The sequence below is a fragment of the Balaenoptera borealis genome, assembly GCF_965194805.1.
Source record: "Balaenoptera borealis genome assembly, chromosome: 1".
Taxonomy (NCBI): domain Eukaryota; kingdom Metazoa; phylum Chordata; class Mammalia; order Artiodactyla; family Balaenopteridae; genus Balaenoptera; species Balaenoptera borealis.
Genome location: NC_138860.1, coordinates 116,428,085 through 116,448,855, shown reverse-complemented (window position 1 = coordinate 116,448,855; position 20,771 = coordinate 116,428,085). Strand labels below are relative to the sequence as shown.

The following is a 20,771-nucleotide window of genomic DNA, read 5'->3' as shown; positions in this document are numbered from 1 at the left end:
CATAGCAAGTTAGCCCAACTGGAATTTGAAACTAGCTCTATCTAAATCTAAACTGATGCTTTTTTCACTATATAGTTTATATTTTAATATCTTAAGCAATTATAGAGGTTTACTGTTGAATTTTGTAATAAACATTTTCCCCCATCACAGATGTGATTTGATTTACTATAGAATTCTTGGAACAACATAATATGATAAAAAGCTGAGGCTACTAGTCTATAGATCCATAAAATATTAAGTGAGATGGGCATATATCAATTTAGCCTAAACTCATTTTACAGATAAGAAAAATGAGACCCAGAGAGGTTAAGTGATTTGTCTGCCATCACTAAGGGAGCTGAGACTAGAACCAAGATATCCTAACTTGAGTAGAGATTTTTAATGAACAACCTTGAATTTAATAAAAGGAAAATATGACCATGTCTATAATAAGGGAATAAGATAATTAAAAAGGCTTTCTCTTTTTTAAAAAAAAATACCTTTCTTTAATGAAATCTTATTGACATTCAATAAACTGCACATATTTAAAATACACAATTTGATAAGTTTTGGCACACCTCTACACTCATGAGACCATTACTGCAATCAACAATGAACGTGTCGGGCTTCCCTGGTGGCGCAGTGGTTGAGAATCTGCCTGCCAATGCAGGGGACACGGGTTCGAGCCCTGGTCTGGGAAGATCCCACATGCCGCGGAGCAACTAGGCCCGTGAGCCACAATTACTGAGCCTGCGCGTCTGGAGCCTGTGCTCCGCAACAAGAGAGGCCGCGACAGTGAGAGGCCCACCCACCGCGATGAAGAGTGGCCCCCACTTGCCGCAACTAGAGAAAGCCCTCTCACAGAAACGAAGACCCAACACAGCCAAAATAAATAAATAAATTTATTTAAAAAAAAAAAAAAAAAAAACAATGAACATGTCTATCACTCCCTAAAGTTTCTTTGTGTCCCTTTGTAATCTTGCCATTACACCCTCTTCCCCAATTCCCAGGCCTATTAAACTGCTTTCTATCACTATAGATTAATTTGCATTTTCTAGAGTTTTACATGAAAGGATCTTACAGTGTGTACTTTTTTTTTAACATAACTTCATACACTCCACATAGTGATTTTTGAGATTCTACCATGCTTTTGTATATAGCAATAGTTTGTTCCTTTTTATTGCTGAGTAATATTCCATTGTATGGATATACCACAATTTGTTTATCCATCTACCTGTACATGGATATTTGGGTCGTTGCCAAGTTTTGATTATTACAAATAAAGCTGCTATGAACATGTGTGTGCAAGTATTTTAGTGGATTTATGCTTTTATTATTCTTGGGTAAATGCCTGGGAGAGAAATAATTCATTTTGGTATGAAAAATATCTCATTATTTTAACTGCATCTCCTAACAGAGGTTTGGTAGTTTTTCATTTGCTTATTGTCCATTCTGAATTCTACGTGGTTGTATTTTTTTAACCAAAATATTGAGGGAAAGCAACTCTAACATTTCACATTTGTTTATCCCAGAGTGCTCTAGATAATGGCAAAAGTAATCCATGAATAATTTACATTTGAATTACTACAGTACTTGGGTCAATAATTGTTCTTATATTTTTCTTTTGATGCATTTTTACTTGTTTTGTATATTTGAAGGAAATCCAGCTTATTGGGCAGTATATGGGAACAGAAGTTATTACCATTTGGTTACATTCAGTAGCATGACTAACACTAATGCTGATTGACAACCTGGAGTGGGGGAGGGGAATCTCAAATTATTATTATTGTTATTAAGTGTTTCCTGTATACATAATGCCTTAGTGACATTCTATAGATCTGCAGTTATAGCCTACCTGTTATCCTCTAACTATGTTTTTTGTGGTTCAGCCTGTCTAACCTGTAGTTCTTGTGTTAATGTGAATAGATATAAGGAAATTAGTTACGGCTATTGACTGGTTCTCTGTAGGTTTTTGTTATCTAACCCCACCCATAGTGGAATATGTCATTTTATAAACTCTGTTCTATTTGGTAGTAAAGAATAGGATAGCTTGAAGTCTTAGTGTGACTTTTTATCTTCCTTTGGGGTGCTCCTTATACCAGTGGAAAAGTTGGTTCTTCACTTTGGAGAATGTGACCTAATGTGTTGTGATACGATATCAAATCATACTTCAAAATTACCAATTTTAAATTGTGATTAAAATGTAGTTTTCTTTTATTATGTATTCAGTTATATTTTAATGTCTTATCAATGGGGAATGAAGTATATTTTCCAAATAAAGTATTCTTAACCCTTTAAACATATGAAGCATTGATTTTTAACATTGTTTTTAGAAATTACATTTATGTAGTGTATGTCACATTTTGCTGCCTGATTTACATAGCATACATAGAAAATTTGACTCTTTCTTGAAATACGTAGTACTCCTTATTCCTGTACCAGATGACTTTAGTGGTTAGTATGATTCTTTTTTTTTTTTTTTCTTCTTCTTCTTTTTCTGTCAGGTATTACTTCTCACTCAGTATGTCAACTTTGAGCAGCCATTTCTCCATTCAACAAATATTGACTGAGCACTTTCTGTATTCGAAGCATTATTCTGGGGCCTGGTCATAAAAGAAGGATCAGAATGTTTAATAGTGATCAAATATACTTCCTTCTCTCAGGGAACTTAAACTGTGGAAGGGAAGATACACGTTAAGTAATTATACAGGGATATTGGGACTTCCTGCTAAACTAAGATAATGAATGGGGGGAAAAAGGAAGCATACAATCCCAAATCATCATGACAGCAAAAGTTGTTTATAGGATTCATAATGGATATAATGTAAAGTTTGAGTTAAAATTAGAACTAAATGACTGTTTTAGAAAAAAAAGATTGAAACACAATTTAAGAATTTGCCATGGGTCTTATAGCAAATCAGTGACAGAACCATGACTAGAATTTCGGTTTTCTTATTCATAATCTCTCTCTTTCTGTTGCCTTTAATATCCTACCTTTGCTTAATCATTGTGGATAGTTTTGGTTGTGAAAAGTGTTTCTGTGTTGGAAGCATGTGAGAGCCTGAGATTTGCACATGCTATTAAAATAGGTATGATTTTTAACTACATTTTTAAATTGAGATGTCATTTTTACCAATAATAATTTTAGTAATATTAAATAGGAGATATGATTGAGCTGAAACAATGATTTCCATATTAATGAAGTGAACTTAGATCTGAGCCACTACTTTATAGGAAGAGTGGCTTGATCATCTTTGTATCATCAGTGTCTAGAATAGAACTTTACACATAGTAGACATTTAATAAATTGCTGCTGAATGAAACAAATTTTAAAACACAAACTTGTGTGCTAAGTTATAGGACAGAAGATATATGAGAGTTCCTACCTGTCAAGATCCGAATTATGGTTTATATCTGAACAACTACTGTTGGCTACTGCTACTTCTTCCCATGTATGTTTTTGTAGTACCTCATGGAATATGACTTTTGTAGGAAGAACATGCTTGCAATTATGATTATTATATACTACTATAAAATTAAGAGAACTAAGCACTCCATATTCTGAATTGTTAAGAATGGAATGTGTATGATTCCTTCAGATGGGTAATAACCAGGGTTTGTTATGAATTATTAAAAACAGTATTATTAAAATAATATACCATAAAGTATAAATATTTTAAATTAAGGCTGTAATTCAGAATCCATTTAAGACACCAACTTGACTCGTAATACATTTGTGCCATTTTAATTGTTTTATCTGATATATTAATATTTGTGGACACCAGCTTTATAATATGAGAAAAAATCAGTGAGATACTACTAAAAATGTAGTTAAGTAATAGCTAAGAAACTTCATTTTTAGGAATTATAAAAGAAGTTTATGTATTACATTGGTCACAAATTTAAATATATACTTAATGTTTCTTATGTATTGAAATATACCCAGTAACATGGCATTTAAACTTAAAAATTCTTATCATGTTTTTAAGAAAATGTACTCTCAGAGTAGAACAATTTTAAGAGGTTGAGAGGCCATTACCTTCAAAATTCCAGACGGGGGACTATCCTACATTAGACTTCTATAGCCTTCCGAAACTACTTTCTCAGTAATGAAATACAGTATCTTTACTATTAGATAGCGCTCTCCTTTAGTTTTTTGTATCATTCCGTCCTCATTTTTTAATAAAATGTTATAGGCATACCAAAAGGTACATAGGGAGCAATAAAACACCATTGTATTCACTACCGATTTAAAGAAATACACATTAACAATACAGTCGAATGAAGCTTTCTGGATACCTGTCTCTTACGTTTCTTTCCCTTCCCATCCCTCTACCCCCAACTACTATACCAAATCTGGTATATTTATAAATCATTTCCTTACCAGAAGTTGTTTCTTGATGAAATCTGTAGCTCTGAAACCCTGTTTTCCTTGTGTCATCAGCAGACATGAAGACCAGTATGAAGGACAGTCGGAAGGTTGCTCTTGTTTCCTTTCATGTACCACATTTCTATTAATTTGCCACTAAAACACTTTATCACTCACTAATTTTTAACTTGTTTCAACCAAGTCTCTTGGCTCTCTTATTGTTTCTATTTGTAAATAGCTGTTACTTATCTTGCATTGACTAATTAGTTTTACTTCCTCAGGGACCTTCTTTTGTATTCTGTATAGTTTCATTGCTGTGTTCCCCAGGCCCAGCTCTGAGAAACTGGCAGCTTGTTCTCTATTTCTTCATCCTAATCAGTGAAATAAAACATTTAATGAGAGCCCCAGTCTGATTCCCTCCTTCCCTCCTTCCCTTTTTCCCTCCCTCCCTCCCTTTTTCTCTCCATGTCTGTCTGTCCGTCTGTCCATCTGTTTACAATCTTAGTTTGGTTGCCTTTTATTGTATACTTTCAAACAACAAGAGCATTTCTGGGCTTTTCCTTTGCAGTCTTTTTTCTCTTAATATCTCTTTATTCTTAAGCTCCCAGATTCTTAACACTGTGCTTGAAGTAGATATGCTACTATGTTATCTATTTCGTTTATGCTTAGTCATTCTAAAAAATATTTAACACTTTAGCACATTGGAGTTTTTGTGTGATAGATCTGCTCTAAATTAAGCATGACAAATAAAAATTAATTTTTGTCCCATATTTTCTTCATTTTGATATCCTACTATCCTTTGCCCACTTTTTGACTGTTTTTAGTAATAATGGTAATAATTGAATAAATGAGAAATATCAGATACTGTGACAAAGATTTTTATATTTTACTAATTTAATCATTTTATATTCCTTTGAGACAAAATCTTGATTGATCTTGATTATTCTGATGTCCTTGTAGGTGTTATTATTTTATTGGAGTCTTTTGGCTTTCTATTTCATAGTATCTGGCTCTGCCTGGTCACTTCTGTGCCTATCGTCTGTCTCTATCCTATTGTCATCTTCACAACCAGAATTTCCAAATATTTCCAAAATGATCCTAGGAGGTGATAAAGTCCCTAACAGAAGCTCTGGCTAGGGGAAATGACTTGTGGTTAACATTTAGAGATGAAAGAAAAATATAATGTGTAAATAGCCCTTTAAAAATTTTTTTTACCCTTTGTTTTTAAGAGTTTCAGTTAAAGTATAATGGTAATAGGTGTTTGAAACTATTATCATTATTTCTTATACTGTTAGGACTGTGGACACAAAACAGGGTTTGTATGTTTTATCTCCTGGGAAGCTCAGGAATGAGGGAGGTTCAGAATGAAGATCAACTGTTTTACCTTCAGAAATGTGAAAACAAATAGAATCTAGGCACTGAGAAGGATTTGTTTCTCTGGTCATCTGGCGCTCTGCTTAATATAATTTTTGAAGTTGTTTAAATTTTTAACATGGTTGATTTTATATAAAGGAGGTATTCTGGGAAGTCAGTTAATCAAGGTCTTATTGTATGCCTTTTTTGCGAATATGGTATATTTTCCTTAAAAGTCTTTTTTGCATATTAGGTTCCTAAGAAATAGCTAATAGCTGGAACTGGTTGACAAAAGGCTAGACCTACATGGGTTCTGAACTTGGGGTGCTGGGATGGGCTTAGGGATCTGTGAACCCCTTAACCTCCTGCCACTGTGTGTGTGTGTGTGTGTGTGTGTGTGTGTGTGTGTGTGTGTGTGTTGCACACATGGAATTTTCTGAGAGTCCATTGCTTCCATCTGGATCCCAGAGTAGATCTGTAATCTGTGCCCCGCCTCCCACCACCTTCACCCCAGTCCACATAAACAAAAAGATTTTGAGAACCACTGCTGGAAAATTGGTAAAATTGATCAGTGGAATGGTGATTACACTATACTAGTTTTTGGTAGCTCTAGTATCTGTCACTTGGTAATGAAACCTAAAAGGTTCTAAGAATTTGAATAAATAAAGGAAAAAAGTAACAAAGGAAAATTAACCTAAGTCATTAAAAGAACAGTTACTGACAAAATTTAGATTTTACTCACTGCATAATTTGTTTTGTGCTTGAATATATATGACTTAATTGAAAAGAACAAAGATTTGTGTCTGAAAGCCCTTTCCATATTATAAATGTGAGGATTTTCTTGAATTTTGACTCTAGCTGTTTGTTTCAATACCTTCTTTTTCTTTTTGCCTGAAACTTTTTCTATAACTAGAGCTTTTGGTGGGGGAGGGTAGAGTTTTGGTTTTGGATATGGGGGGTTGCTATTCTACTTAGGAAACTTGAAGCATATTCTTTTTTTTTAATTCCCTTAAAAATATTTATTAATTAGCTATGATGTACCAGATACTATGCTGGGGACACAGTAATGAACAGGACAGATAATGCCTCTGTACTTAGAGAGGGCTTGTCTTATTGTCAAGCAGGGAAGACAAGCTAAGTTGTTATAAGCAATATGATTGGGTATGTGCATGCTTACTATGGATATCTCACAGGAGCATCTAAGCAAAAATTATTAGATGGTATTGTGTTTTTATCTTTGGTGTCCACATGGTCATTGTCAGTACACAGAAGTATGATTGATTTTTGAGTGTTCTTGTATCCTGTGATAGTACTGAACTCTTTTATTCTAGAAGTTTCTGGTAAATTTCTTGGGATTTTCTATGTAGATGACCATGTTATCTTCTAATAGGGACAGTTTTATTGCTTCCTTTTCAATCCGTATGCCTTTTATTGTCTTACTGAAGTGATTTGGATGCCCAGTACTGTATTGGATAAGAGTGCTGAGAGTAAACATCCTTGTCTTGATCCTGATCTTAGGGGAAAGAATTTAGTCTTTCACCACTACATATAATGGTAGTTGTAAGTTTTTTGTAGATGTTCGTCATCAAATTGAAGAAGGTCTCTATTTCTAGTTTACTGAGAGTTTCTAATTATGAATGTATATTGAATTTTGTCAGATGCTTTTTCTGCATCATTATGAACTCATGTTTAGCTTAATGTAGATATGGATGTCTTTTTTTTTTTTTTTAACCACTGTATGTCCAGTGTTGAGTACAGCATCTAGCACATGTAATAGGTATTCAGTAAATATTTGCAGGATGAATGGATTAATCATGTTTGGCCAGGATGTGGAACAACTCTGGTTTAATTTAGTGAGGTGTCCATCCTTAGATCATTCAACTGTGGCCACAGATCTATAGGACCATGTAAGAGCATTGAAGACCTCACTAGAATCACATGGTTTGAGTGAGATAAGAAATATTTCCCAGGGCTTCCCTGGTGGCACAGTGGTTAAGAGTCTGCCCGCCAGTGCAGGGAACACGGGTTCGAGCCCTGGTCTGGGAAGATCCCACCTGCCGTGGAGCAACTAAGCCCGTGTGCTACAACTACTGAGCCGGTGCTCTAGAGCCCGTGAGCCACAACTGCTGAAACCAGCGCGCGCCTAGAGCCCGTGCTCCACAACAAGAGAAGCCACCGCGATGAGAAGCCCACGCACTGCAACGAAGAGAGGTCCGCACACTGCAAAAAAGACTAACCCCTGCTCACCACAACTAGAGAAAGCCCACTCACAGCAACGAAGACCCAACACAGCCAAAAATAAATAAATAAATAAATTTATTTTAAAAAAAAATTTTTCCCAGACACTAAGGGGAGAAGAGTATGCAAAATAAGATGAAAAATTACTAGTGGCATCCTTTGGAACAAGGGTGGAAATGTGACCCTAAATTCAGTTCTGTGGTATAAAATGAGATTAGAGTGGTAGAGAACACAAACACTTATAGGGGAACATTGGTCTTGATATTGGAAAAAAATCATATATATATAGATCTGGAATTGCAGTTATCTTTACTAAATTACAGAGATAAAATTTCATGTTTCAAAGCAGGGAGCTAGAACTATCAATATTATTTGGGACTCTTATTTGTGGTAAGGGAAAACTTAAGTCAAACTAACTTAAGCAAAAAATGAATTGGTTGGCACTGTGACTAATAAGTTTAGGGGCATGGGGGTATGTTTGCTTTAAGCATGTTTAAAGATGTAAGGATTTAGATGCTCAGCCTGTGTCCTTACTGATTTTTTTTCTCTTTAATTCTCATGGTTGCTTTTCTCTGAGTTAGCTTTGTTTTCTGGCTATCTATGGTAAGAAAAGCACTTCTTTCATCAGTAGCTTCAGATTTGTGTTGTCTTTGCAGCTCCTGTGCTTAGGAGTGGGATTTCCATATCAATCCCTGGAAAGGGCATTGGAAAGGGCCTATTTCAACCACATGACTATTCCTAAACCAATCACTAAATCTGAGGATTGAATACCCTCACCCACATGCACCTTAGGCTTAGTTTTGTGACAGGAATGGTGGAGAAACAAGGCTTTTTTTTAAGCAAGTCTGTTTTTAAAAGTAATGACTTTATGTTTTGTTTTGTTTTTTAAGAAGAGGATTGTTGTCTCTATCTACATCTTCTCAAAGTGTTGGGATGGAGAGGTATAAAGTAGGAAAGAAAAGGAAAATTGTTTTTTCTTTTTAACATAATGATAATGTTATTAACACCCCCATCCCTACTTTTTATCTATTGAGAGTCAACAAAAAGTAATTAATAATCAAAATTGAAGAGACTGCTTAGAGCTATCATTATGGCTCTAAGAGCTATCTTGCCTGGATTGCTGCAGTAGCCTCTGTATCATATGTCTATGGTAGTGTAATAAACTCATCTCAGAATTCTGTGGGTATAAGAGGTGTTTCTTCTGCTAGTCTTGCCTGTGCTCACTTATGCAGCTGCATTCAGCTGGTGGCTAAGCTGGACTGGAATGTCCACTGTGGCCTTCCTCACGAGTCTGGTGCCTCAGCTGGAATGGATGAGACAGCTGGAGTACTTTGGTTCTCTTCCACATGGCCTCTCTCCACATGGTCTCTCTCATCCTCCAGGGTCCTCTCTCTCTAGCAGAATAATCTGGACTTCTTTAAATAGTAGTTGAGTTTTCAAGAAGGAAGACAGAAGCTATGAGTCCTCTTGAGGCCTCTTCTTGAAGCTCCCTGCCCATCATCAGAACGTCACTTCCATTACACTATTAATCAGAGTAAGTCAGAAGGCTAGCTTTGAGTCAGTGTGGAAGGAGGCTACATGACAATATGAACATAGGAAAGCAAGATTCATTTGAGTCCATTTAGTAACAATCTACCATAGCTTCATAGCAGTTTTCCCTGCCCCCTCAAATCTGTTAACACAGGAGGTCTTACAACATCACTTCTCTCCCTAAGCCCTACACCATTTCATTCAGAATAAAAGCCAGTCTTTATATTGGCCTACAAGGCCCTATATGATCCTTAGTGAGAGAGGGATTTATAGTTCATCTGAGAAGTCCAAAGTAGGCAGTCTAGGACTTGTGTAGCAGTTCAGTAAAGCCATTGGGGTCCTAGGCTCTTCCACTCCGCTTTGTCATCCTTGTTGTTTCTGTCCTATTTGCCTATTACACCTTTAGGCTTTGGGTCTGCATTCTAGGCAAAAACAAAGGGAAAATTGGAAGCTTTCCCCAAAATCCTGGGCTTCCCTTTGCCAGGAATTGTCATGTAACTACTTCTAGCTGCAAGGGAGTCTGGTGAAGTGAGAATTTTATCTCAGCACTTTGTTGCATCTACCAAAATGGAGATTTCCTTAGTGAGGAAAAGGGGTAGGCTGGATATTATGTAGGCACCCAGCACTATCTCTCAGTACTGTGTGCCAGGAACTATACTATTGCTATGAAAACATACTTCTTATTCCTAGGCATAGCCATTGTGAGACTTAGAAATACAGTCAAGGTAGTTGTAATAATTCCCTTTTACAGAAAAAAGAAATTAAAGCTTTAACATGGTTGCAGTATCAGAATTTATACATGGCCAGTCTGACTCCAAATACTTAGTTCTTTCCATCATACTACATTCTAACTGAGCTTTCTGTTAAGACACATGCACAAACACACACACACACAATAGCCTACATTTGTGTGAAGCTTTACTGCTTCTTCAGATTTTGTTTGGCTTTCATGTCTGTCTTCTTTAGTAAATTGAATACCTGAAAGAAAGCAGGATTGTGTCATTTCCATTACCTAGCATTCAGTGAATATTTTGAATAAAGAAATTTTAAAGAAACTAAAAGGTGGGAGAACCAAACATAATTTTGCAGATGGGCAAACAGGTACAGAGATGGAATAACATGCTTGGGTTGCATAGCTAGTGACAGAGAGCTGGTGTAAGAACTGGTTTCTTGCTTTCTGGTGAGAGCATTCTCCCCTTAGACACAGAAGGTTGGATTAGGGTGATATGAGAGAATAAGAGGAAATATGTCCTGCCAGTACCCCTGAATTAAGACACATAATATCCCTTAATTAATGCAAATCAATTAGGTCAAGGTGTAGTTCAAATAAAGGGAAATGGATAAGAAGGTGGTATGGAGTAAAAGAGCACCAAACTAGGAGTCAGGAGACTAGTATGCTAAACCCAGCCAGGTCACTGACTTTTCTTTGTGACCTTAGGCAAGTTGCATAGCTGCTTTGAACCTGCTTTCCTCAAAACTAAAATCAAAGGAGTTACGCTACTTGATCTTTGAAATTCCTTCTAGCTAAACAGTATATGCATCATTGTACCCAGTGAGTTTTTATGGGTGCTCTAACATTTCTTGTCGTCTATCAGGTCAGACTGTTTTATATTTCTATAATATAGAGAAAGTAACAGCTTTTTCACTTCTTTTCTGGGAACTTGGCCAGTGAGAAGTAAACATCCTTTCCTGTCTCTCCCTAAATGAAGTACTTGGTCATAAGTGACAGACTATTTTCTTCATTTCGTTCTTTGAATCTGATCCTGTTCTTATTTTAGTGTTTTTCTTAACTTCACTGTGAGTTTGTTGAAATGTAGTAAATAGAAAATGTCAATTTATATTTTATTCTACAGATCAGAATTTCGTTATTTCATAAAATAAAAATAGTTGTATTTATCAAATATGTATTAACACATTTGCATACTTGGAATACTTGACTGGCATATGACGTGGTCTAGTTATAATGAGTGGAATGTGTAGTCTCATCCTTTGCAGTAGAATTGTATTGACTCGAAATAACCTAGTTAAATAATAGCAAATATACTGTAGAGTGTAAAGTATCATTATAAGCTTTTGCATTTGCCAAAATTGAAATAAAGTGAAAGTTACTTTTAATGTCTTTAAAAAATGTAATTCCCTCCTATTAGGCAGTATATATTAATTGCTAAAAAAAAAAAATTGAGAAAATATGGAAAACTTGGAAGAACAAAATAAAAATCTTCTTAGATTTTTTACCCAGAGATAATTATTGTTAATATTTTAATCTCTTTCCTCCCAGTCTTTTTTTGTCCATTCTTATTTTAAACATAATTTGAAATAAAACTGTGTACATAGTAGCAATACATTGAGCTGGACATACTGCTGACGAATAATAAAGAGTATAAATAAAAGAAACCTTTCCTTATTCCCTAGACTGTTTGAAATTCTTTTGTTGTGACACTTATATCCTGAACTTTCTCTTTTCTATAAGTTGGTTTAAAGCCCTGCTACTTGTAAGTTTTGTAAGGGAGTCTGTCTGTGCCCAGCATATATTATTTTAAAAAGTATTGTATTTACCATTCTATATAGTAATAATTCCTAATTATCTTATTAGTTTACATTTCTAGAATTAGAATTACTGGGCCAAAGGGAATCACTATTTTAAAGATTCTTGTTACATAGTTCCAACTTTTATAAAGTTTTACAGCTTACATCTGGATTATTGCCAACATTATGATTAGAAAACTCTCTGTCAGTTTAAGAGGTAAAAATGGTACAGTTTCTTCTGCCATAGCACAAGTTTTTTTTCTTCAATAGAAGTGAACATATACATGAAAGTAAGCAGGGGAATGATGTAAGTGTAACATGGGCACTGGGTTAGTTCATCTGTCATTTCCCCAAGAATGTTAATAGTTTGAAGCAGCTGGTTTTTAAATTTTTTTAATTTTGGAGAAAGCCTTAGCAATATATGAAGATAAAGGCTGAAAATCCTGTAGAAGTTTGATAGTTTGGAGCCTCTGTTGTTATTAAAGAATAGTTTTCTGTTGATCTAATTATCATTCGTTTGTAGATAAAAATGCTTTTTCTCTCTGTTTACTTTGTAGTTGCTGCGTTATTTCCATTTATCTTATTTGCAACTTGGTATGACCTTCCAGTCTAAGGATATATCATGCTTTAACTCTGGAATATTCTCATCCATTTATCTCTTCATGTAGCGCTTCTCCCCCATTGTCTTTATTCTGTTTTTCTGGAGCTCTTACTACGTGGATCTTGGATCCTCTCATTCTTTCTTCCATGCCTTTAAATTTCTCATTATCGCTGTATGATGAATTCAGAGTAATTCCCTCAAGTTATCTATCTGCCAGGATACTAATTCATTAGCTTGGTCTAATCTGCTATTTTACCCGTCCACTGAGTTTTTAATTTATTTTGGTTCCTTTGAACTCTAATTTTTACTCTTTGTTTCTTACTCATTGAAGTCTCTATTCCTTCTTTTATTTATTTAGCTACTCGAAATCTACTTAACCTAAAAATCATTTCGATTGTACTACTATAAATCCTGAGTGTATTAATTTCACTAATGGTTTCCTTGTTTTTGGATTTGGCCCATCTGCTTTGAAAGACTGAATTAAGGATATAGATGATATAAAATACATTAAAAATAGGTAGGATTAATCATGAAAGAGTTGAAATATTTTTAAACATGATGGTGGATTTAGATTGATAGTGAAAGGAATAGGGTATGAGAAAGAAAGACAGGGGTAAGAGAATATAACAGCAAAATGTTAGATTAATTTGACTAGAATGGAGTGGCTAACTAAGCTTGTTGATTTCAGTGATAAAAGGTTTGAGAATTAATGGGATTTCTTTTGTGTATATATGATTGGTAGAGGATCATGAATACTACTAGTTTAGTTTTATGTTTAGGATTACTTTTGTGTTTTTTTCCTTTCTTATTTTTATCTCTTTCTGAGCATATTAATGAATTTAAAAGGGAGTTTGTGATTAGAGGTTGGATCTAACTTTGCTTCGTTTTGAAAACATGAGAAAAGGTATCTACGGTTTACTTTTGGGGGAGGTGTGAACTTTATTATAGAGTACAAAGAGTTGAATGGTGGATGAAAGGGTAAAGCTTGTAAACATAAATTACTATAATGTTACTACTGCCTCTAGTAGAACCTACTGAGACAGAGATTATCACTGAAGATTTTCACTGCTTAAACAGCTATTTTTTTTTTCCTGAGGCTGATTTATTTTACTGGGTCAAGAATATTATTACATTGCCTAGTACTGATTCCATTTATGATATAATTGCTCTTATTTTTTTTTAGGGTAGGGACATAATTTAATAGATGGAATATCTCATTTCAGTTGTTCCAAATGCAAGAAAATTATATTTTCCAATAACTTTCACAGTTTATTGCAACTAAAATTTTTAGGAAAGGAGTAATAGAAAGTACTGTAACCTTTCCTATCTGCTGTCAGGGGGCATAGTTTATCTTAAGTTATTGATTATGGTTTATGTATCTCCTCCTTTCCAAAAGGTATTTGAACCACGTCACAACAAAAGATGGGAGTAAAAATTCAGGCCTTTTAGGAAGAGGAAGCAAACATGCTAACCACATATGATTTATATCTAATATCTATTTTAGCCAGTATAGTTGCTATGATTGAATATCAGTTTTGCCTTAGAGCTTCCTGGAGTATGAGTTCTCTTTACCAGAAAGAGGAAAGCATGACTTCCTTAGCAGTGATAGATTTTCCTGAATTCTAAAAGAAGAATATTAAATAATGTAATCAAATCATTAAGAAAACAAAACAGAACCACTCTGCCAGGCATAAGCTCTGCCCTCAAATTGCTCACAGTCTTTGGAGTTGTCAGATAAGGAAAGGAATACTTGTTTAAATAAAGTCCACATTATCAGAGCACACAGGAGAGAGGCATTTAATCTAAATTCTTAGAGAGGGCATAGGCAGGAAATTCTTTCCTGGGGAAAAAATTGTGGTAAACTTTGAAACAAAGTAAAAGTTAACTAAGAAAAGAAAGGACTAGGAAGAGATAGTTGAAGAAAGAAGGGAAAATGATGCATCCCAAAGGTGCAGCATGCATAGTAGCTGAGCCAAAAGAGATTGTCTCTGGCAGTAAATTTCTGTAATTTGATATGATCGGCATTTAGGGAGCAAGTTGAAAAGTGGGAGTTGAAGTAGCCAAGGGTAACTGCTTTTTGGTGGTTGTTTTTGTTTGTTTTGTTTTGTTTTTAGCAGCCTTTAAATATTAGTACCATGATTTTCAAGCTCTGCAACAAGGCTCTCTGGAGTGCCTCAGCAAGCTCTCAGGATGCTGCAGTGTATTTTTAAAATTTCAGGGAAACACAGTGACACCATTTGTTGGATACCATGTGGACTAACTAGAGTCAGTAAAGTTTCAATATTAAGGATATTCTACAACCCCCTTGTACTGGCAGAATAGGATGAAGGTGGGAATGTCCAACTGATTTCAAGTTTTGAGAAATTGTGAAGTACCCAATAGCAGACATATATCCCATTAATAAGTAACTGTGGCTATTAAAGAATGAAATACAAATGTAATTTTCTTTCAATTTGTATTATTTCAAATAGCTACTAAGTTGTTATAAGTATTGATTAAGTTATTTGGACCTTACTACTTAATAAATGGAATTGTTAGGTATTTCTTTTAGCCTATGCATCATAAAGAAAAAATTACTGAGACACTTAACGTTCTGGCTTACTACCTAATATTAAAGTACAGATTTGTGAAAGCAATTCATGTAGTGTTTTCTAAGTTTATAAAGATAGAAATAAAAATATCTAGAGGAATGCATTTAGCTAAAGCTTTCTCATTTAAGAATTGTTTGCCTCCGTTCCCTTTACCTGAAGCTAGACAATAGAAATTTGGGATTTTATCTTTTGACAATAGTCATATGTTTTTGATAACCAGACAAAGGTGGATTTATAAACTTTGGAAACTGAATAAATGGATTGATAGGACTTATAGTCCATTATAAATAGTGAAAAGCCTCGACATTATTTTGGCCCAGATAGGAGATCATTCTATGTTCGTATAGATAAGAATCAGAAATTTAAGGCCAATAGGTGTAGATCACCAATTTCAGGAATTCTTAATCTAAGATCTATGGTACCTGGAAATAGTACATACAAACATGAAATTTTCTTTGTTCTACTCTTTTTTTGTCAGTTTCAAAGGGGTTGTTGGCCCTAAAAAGGTTAAGAACAAATTTATACATCAACTACTTCATTTTTTGCATAGTATGCCTGTTGGCACCAGGTAAATTGGTACCAATGCCAAGACTAAATCCTGTATCTTCCCATCCATTAACTCACTGTTTTGCAAAATACATGTTTTTCAGAGGTGAAGAATTAGACATAAAGAGTATTTGCACCAAGTATTTAAATAGAACTTACTTTATGGGTGTGATGAATTCCCAAAGAAGTTAAAGAAAATCTTTTAATTACTTAGGTCTGTGGTTCAAAAGATACATAAAGGGTGCACAGTGAAATATAAATCTCTTTTCTGTGTCCTTCACAAGCTCGATTCCTCTTCCCAAAGGCAAAAGTTAACTCTAGTTTCTTGTGTTTCAGAAATTAAAAATTTAAAAACCAGTAGTATTGTAGTAATGGAGTTTAAAATAGTGAATGATATACAAATAGCCAGAACATAACTTTGCCTGTTTTAAATGTAGATTAGATGTGCTTACCTGATTTGATTTTCATTTTAAGATGAATAACTGATACTGTGTACTCTATTAGCTTCTGTCAGTAGGACATAATTTAGACATCTTTTAGTAGTGATGTTTATGTAGTCAGTCAACCAAATTATCAATTGGGATAGATAGTCATGAAATATATGAATAGAATTCTGAAATTAGTCTTCCCAAGCCCTAATGCATTTAATTGCTTAACTAAAAAGTGGTCATAAGGATATAATTTTATTTTATTTTTGCCAATATTAGTTTATATTTAAGAGGTTCTTATAGAAGATAAAATAGAATTTTATCTCACCTATGGAATTTAATAATAATCTTCACTTATTAAGTGACTATAGTGGGCCAAGAATTATATTTGGAGCTTCACATACAATATTTTGAATTAGCACATTATCTCTGAAAAGTGCCTAATATTATTGTTTAGATTTTACACGATTTGACTATTTGAAAGGTTAAATAACTTGTTCAAGATTCACAGTGTAGGTTTTGGAATCTAACTTGGGTTCATGGAATATCAAAAATTCATTGTCTGTTTATACAGCCCAAAGATGTCTTTGTGTATAGATGTGTTTATTTTAATATAAATTTGTCAGGTAATGCTATTTAGTGAGTGGGCAGAGTTTTTGAAGAATTGCTTTAAGTACAGTTGTATTCTTATATGGCATATTTTACTGAGCAGCTAACTTTCCTAAACTCCCACATTTGTGTGTTTATTTTTTTTCTGTAGGGAGATTCCCGAAGTCTTCCCTTTTATGAGAATGTGAGTGCTGTTCAAAAATTAGACTTTTCAGATACAATGGTGCAACAGAAATTGGATGATATCAAGGATCGAATTAAGAGAGAAATAAGAAAAGAACTGAAAATCAAAGAAGGAGCTGAAAATCTGAGGAAAGTCACAACAGATAAAAAAAGTTTGGCTTATGTGGACAACATTTTGAAAAAATCAAATAAAAAATTAGAAGAATTGCATCACAAGCTACAGGAACTAAATGCACATATTGTTGTATCAGATCCAGAAGATGTTACAGGTATTTTATTTGATGTTTATATAGTATACTAATAAGAAATGTATTATTTAAAAAAAAATAATATTTGTGACATTTATAGTCTTTAGTTTTTTTGAAAGGACAGGGACTGTATTTTCTCCTACAGTTAAGGTCTTATTTATATTCTATTCAGAAGGTGCAGTGAGTTGATGAATATGAAAATTAAAACATTTACTTAGAGATGAGTAATTCTCTGTCTACTCTCTTACCCTCTGTCACTAAGACATTACTTAAAGTTATTTTCCAGTATTTATGTTTTGTATTGAGTCAACCACATGCTCTTACCTGATTCATCCTTGAGATCAGCAGCACGAGTTTGCCAGATGACTTTTTAAAGTTAAAAATGCATTCTATGACCAAGGGATATTTTTATTTTTTGCAAATATAGTTAATCAAACCTGTGACCTTTGTTCTTTGAGGTCTAAGCAACTGAATTAACAACTACACTACCAGGCATTTTGTTTAAAAAAGAAGAAAATTTAAAAAGCCAAACATTACTTTTTTTTTTTTCTCCAGTATTGAAAATGAAAGGAAAATACAACCTATAAGTCCAACCTAAGAGCATAATTTTTAAACAGTAGAATTAACAGATGTTCATGTTGGAAATTTTTCAATGGTACAGAAAGTAAAAATAGAAAAATGACCTCTATCCACTCTAGGCCCACTCCCTAAAGGTAGCATTACTAAGTTTTTTGTTGTTATGTCCTTCCAGAAAAAAAAATTCTATATTTGTATCAATGTCCATCCATTCATATATATATTCTTTCTAAACCTTTTTACTTAACAAATCATATAAGACACATTTGATCTAATAGTTTTGTCTTTGCAAAGAGGATATTTTGAGCTAGTTATTTAATGTCTAAATCCTTAATTTCTGCATTTGCAAAGATAAGGAGTGGTATACTCAGAATGATGTATCTAGCACCACAGAAGTTTTAGAAGAACCTGTATGATTAGACAAGAAAAAACAGATATAAGTAAAATTACATTTGCTTAAGAAAGTACATAAATTTGACCAAGAACCACAAATTTCCAATCTTAAAAGTTGTGTACAATGCTTCTGATATTCAGTGTACTTATAGAGCTTGTTTTAATGCATTACTTTCAACATCTGGGACTTACCTTAGGGGTTTCCATTGGAGACTGTCTATGTAGAGATTTCAATCTTGTAAGAATAATTAAATCTTAGAAGTGAAAGAAATCATAAAGAAACCAGCCTTCTTATTTTAGAGCTGAAATAATCCCAAAGATGTAAATTAATTTGCCCAGAATTACAAAACTAGCTAAAGAACTCTTCAATCTAGTATTTTCTTACCCACAAATTCAGTAATTACATTAGAAATGGAAATTTGTATTATGAAATGCTTTTTCTTTAGCAATATCATATAAACTTAGATATAGCCTATTCTGTTGGAACTCTGCCGAGCTCTACATTCTTTGCCCATTACTTTTTTAGGAGAGGTCTAAAATAAGAAACTGTGCTGGAGCTTTAAACTCAGTTTAGAGAAAACATTTTTGATAATCACAGAATACCAATAACTACCTTGTAATTGGAATATAGAAGTGTTTTTGCCACCCAAAGAGTAGCCCATTTGGTTTCCCCAGCCCCTTGTAAAAAATTAACTTTACTGAAGTATATAAATTACATATGATAAAATGCACATATTTTAAGTATATGATTTGATGAGTTTTAACAAATGTATATACCCAGGTAATCATCACTACAACTAGGGATCCTGACCATCACTTCAGTTCTCTTGTATACATACTTCCAATCAATCTCCAATCCCCATGCCTGGCTTTAGGTAACCACTGGTCTGCCTTCTATCACTTTAGATTAGATTTGTCTTTCCTAGAGTTTCCTATAAAGAAATGACCTTTTAGTCCTGCTGTCAAATTCCTTTTCTACCTCAAAAGCCAATTTGGATATCTCTGTGAAACCTTCCTTGACTTTCTCTGATTATCTTCTCTATTCTACTTTGTCCACTCATTGTTGTATTACAATTTATTTCTGTACATTTTTATATCACTTACTAAACTGTATGATCCTTGAGGACAGGACCATGTTTTCATTCATTTATTTTCAAGGTTTATCATAAAGCCTGGAGTATAGTAGGTATTTAGTTGAGAGTAGGTATTTAGTTGAGAGTATTATATCTCAAAAAAAAAAAATCCCAGCAAATAAAAACCTTGTATTAGTTTTTGTAATTAATACCAAAGCGTAATTTATCATGGTACTTTAAATATTTAATACTTGGGAAATAAAGCCTTAAATAAAAGTTTTAGGAGAAATAATTCCAGAAACTTTCTTTGCTGTTATTGACTTATCAGATAACTGCAGGGCGAATGTTACATGAAATATAACTTTCTACTGTGACTTCTTAATACTTCAGTTTGTTTGGAATGAACTTGACAAGTTGGTTAAAATTTGAATATATTAAAAAAACAGTTCTCTTTGCAAATGGCATATTCACACATCTTAGTAATAAGTTGTTTTTTGGGTTTTTTTTTTTTCTCATACTACTTATTTGACTGCATTAAAATGAAACAACAACACAGAGGGTTAAAGGTAGTTCAACGTTAATTTTAGGTCACATTGCCATAAAATTTTATGTTTTACATTGTGTACTAAAGTAGGCAAAATCATTTAATTTGATTAGATCTGACATAAAAGGTCAAGGGCCTAGCATTTTGCTTTCAGTTCTCTAAAGTATGTAGATTAATAAGTATGTGCAGAAGTATTCGGCTAATTCCTGTTGTCTTGGGGGTATGTAAGCAGAATGAATGATTCAAGGAAAGAGGGACAGAATTTAAATTTGCATTGTATATATGATTACCATGTAAGCAGTTAGGAGGCCTGTTCTTAACTCACTTCTGCAATAATTAGCTGTTAACCATTAGGTTCTAATTTGTAAAATAAGGACTTTTATCAGATGAACTTTCAGACTTTTAGCTGTAAAACTCTCTGAAATGTTGCTTATTATAATGTCAAGATCAGATCATTTGGGACTGTTTGATGTTCTCTTCATGCTCATGATACTCTAAGCTTCCTGTTCACCTTCCATATACTTCAAGAATAGTCTCATGGAGTATTATTATTATTCCCACATGGAAATTATAAACATATTATAAAATGAGGCTGAATGCACCTTGTGAAAAAAGTTATTGGAGCTCTGTAAAGTGGATTAGTAGTCTAAGCCTTAGTTGATACCTGAAACTCTGAAAGGAAATATTTAAGAAAGAACTAATTTTCTGAATCTTTGGACTCCTATATCATCCCTAAAGAAGAGGACAAGAATATTTCTCATATTTTATTAGGTATAACTAATAATTTGTATAGTGTAATTCCCTCTGTTTTTATCTTACTTCCTTCTCTTGTACCTCTTCCCATTTCCATTTTCTCAGACCCCACCAAGCTTAGATTGATTTTTACCTTTTGAGGTAGTGAATATTTTCTTAAATATATAGAGTGTTCAGAAAGAAAATATTGATTTAGTATAGAACTAATAGTGTTGGAATTTTGTGTGTGGT

At 33.8% G+C, this 20,771-nt stretch overlaps 1 protein-coding gene across 3 annotated transcripts in view; it reads left to right on the top strand.

Annotated features, from left to right (window-relative positions):
- PKN2 (protein kinase N2) overlaps nucleotides 1-20,771 on the top strand; it is a 127,262-nt gene that overhangs the window by 21,227 nt on the left and 85,264 nt on the right. For 2 of the 3 annotated variants that reach the window (XM_082383306.1, XM_082383307.1), the window contains one exon: nucleotides 16,922-17,222. The exons of the other annotated variant lie outside the window; for it this stretch is intronic. In XM_082383306.1, the coding sequence (XP_082239432.1) occupies nucleotides 16,922-17,222 (301 nt within the window). The remainder of the gene's footprint in view (nucleotides 1-16,921; nucleotides 17,223-20,771) is intronic. 3 annotated transcript variants of the gene reach the window in all.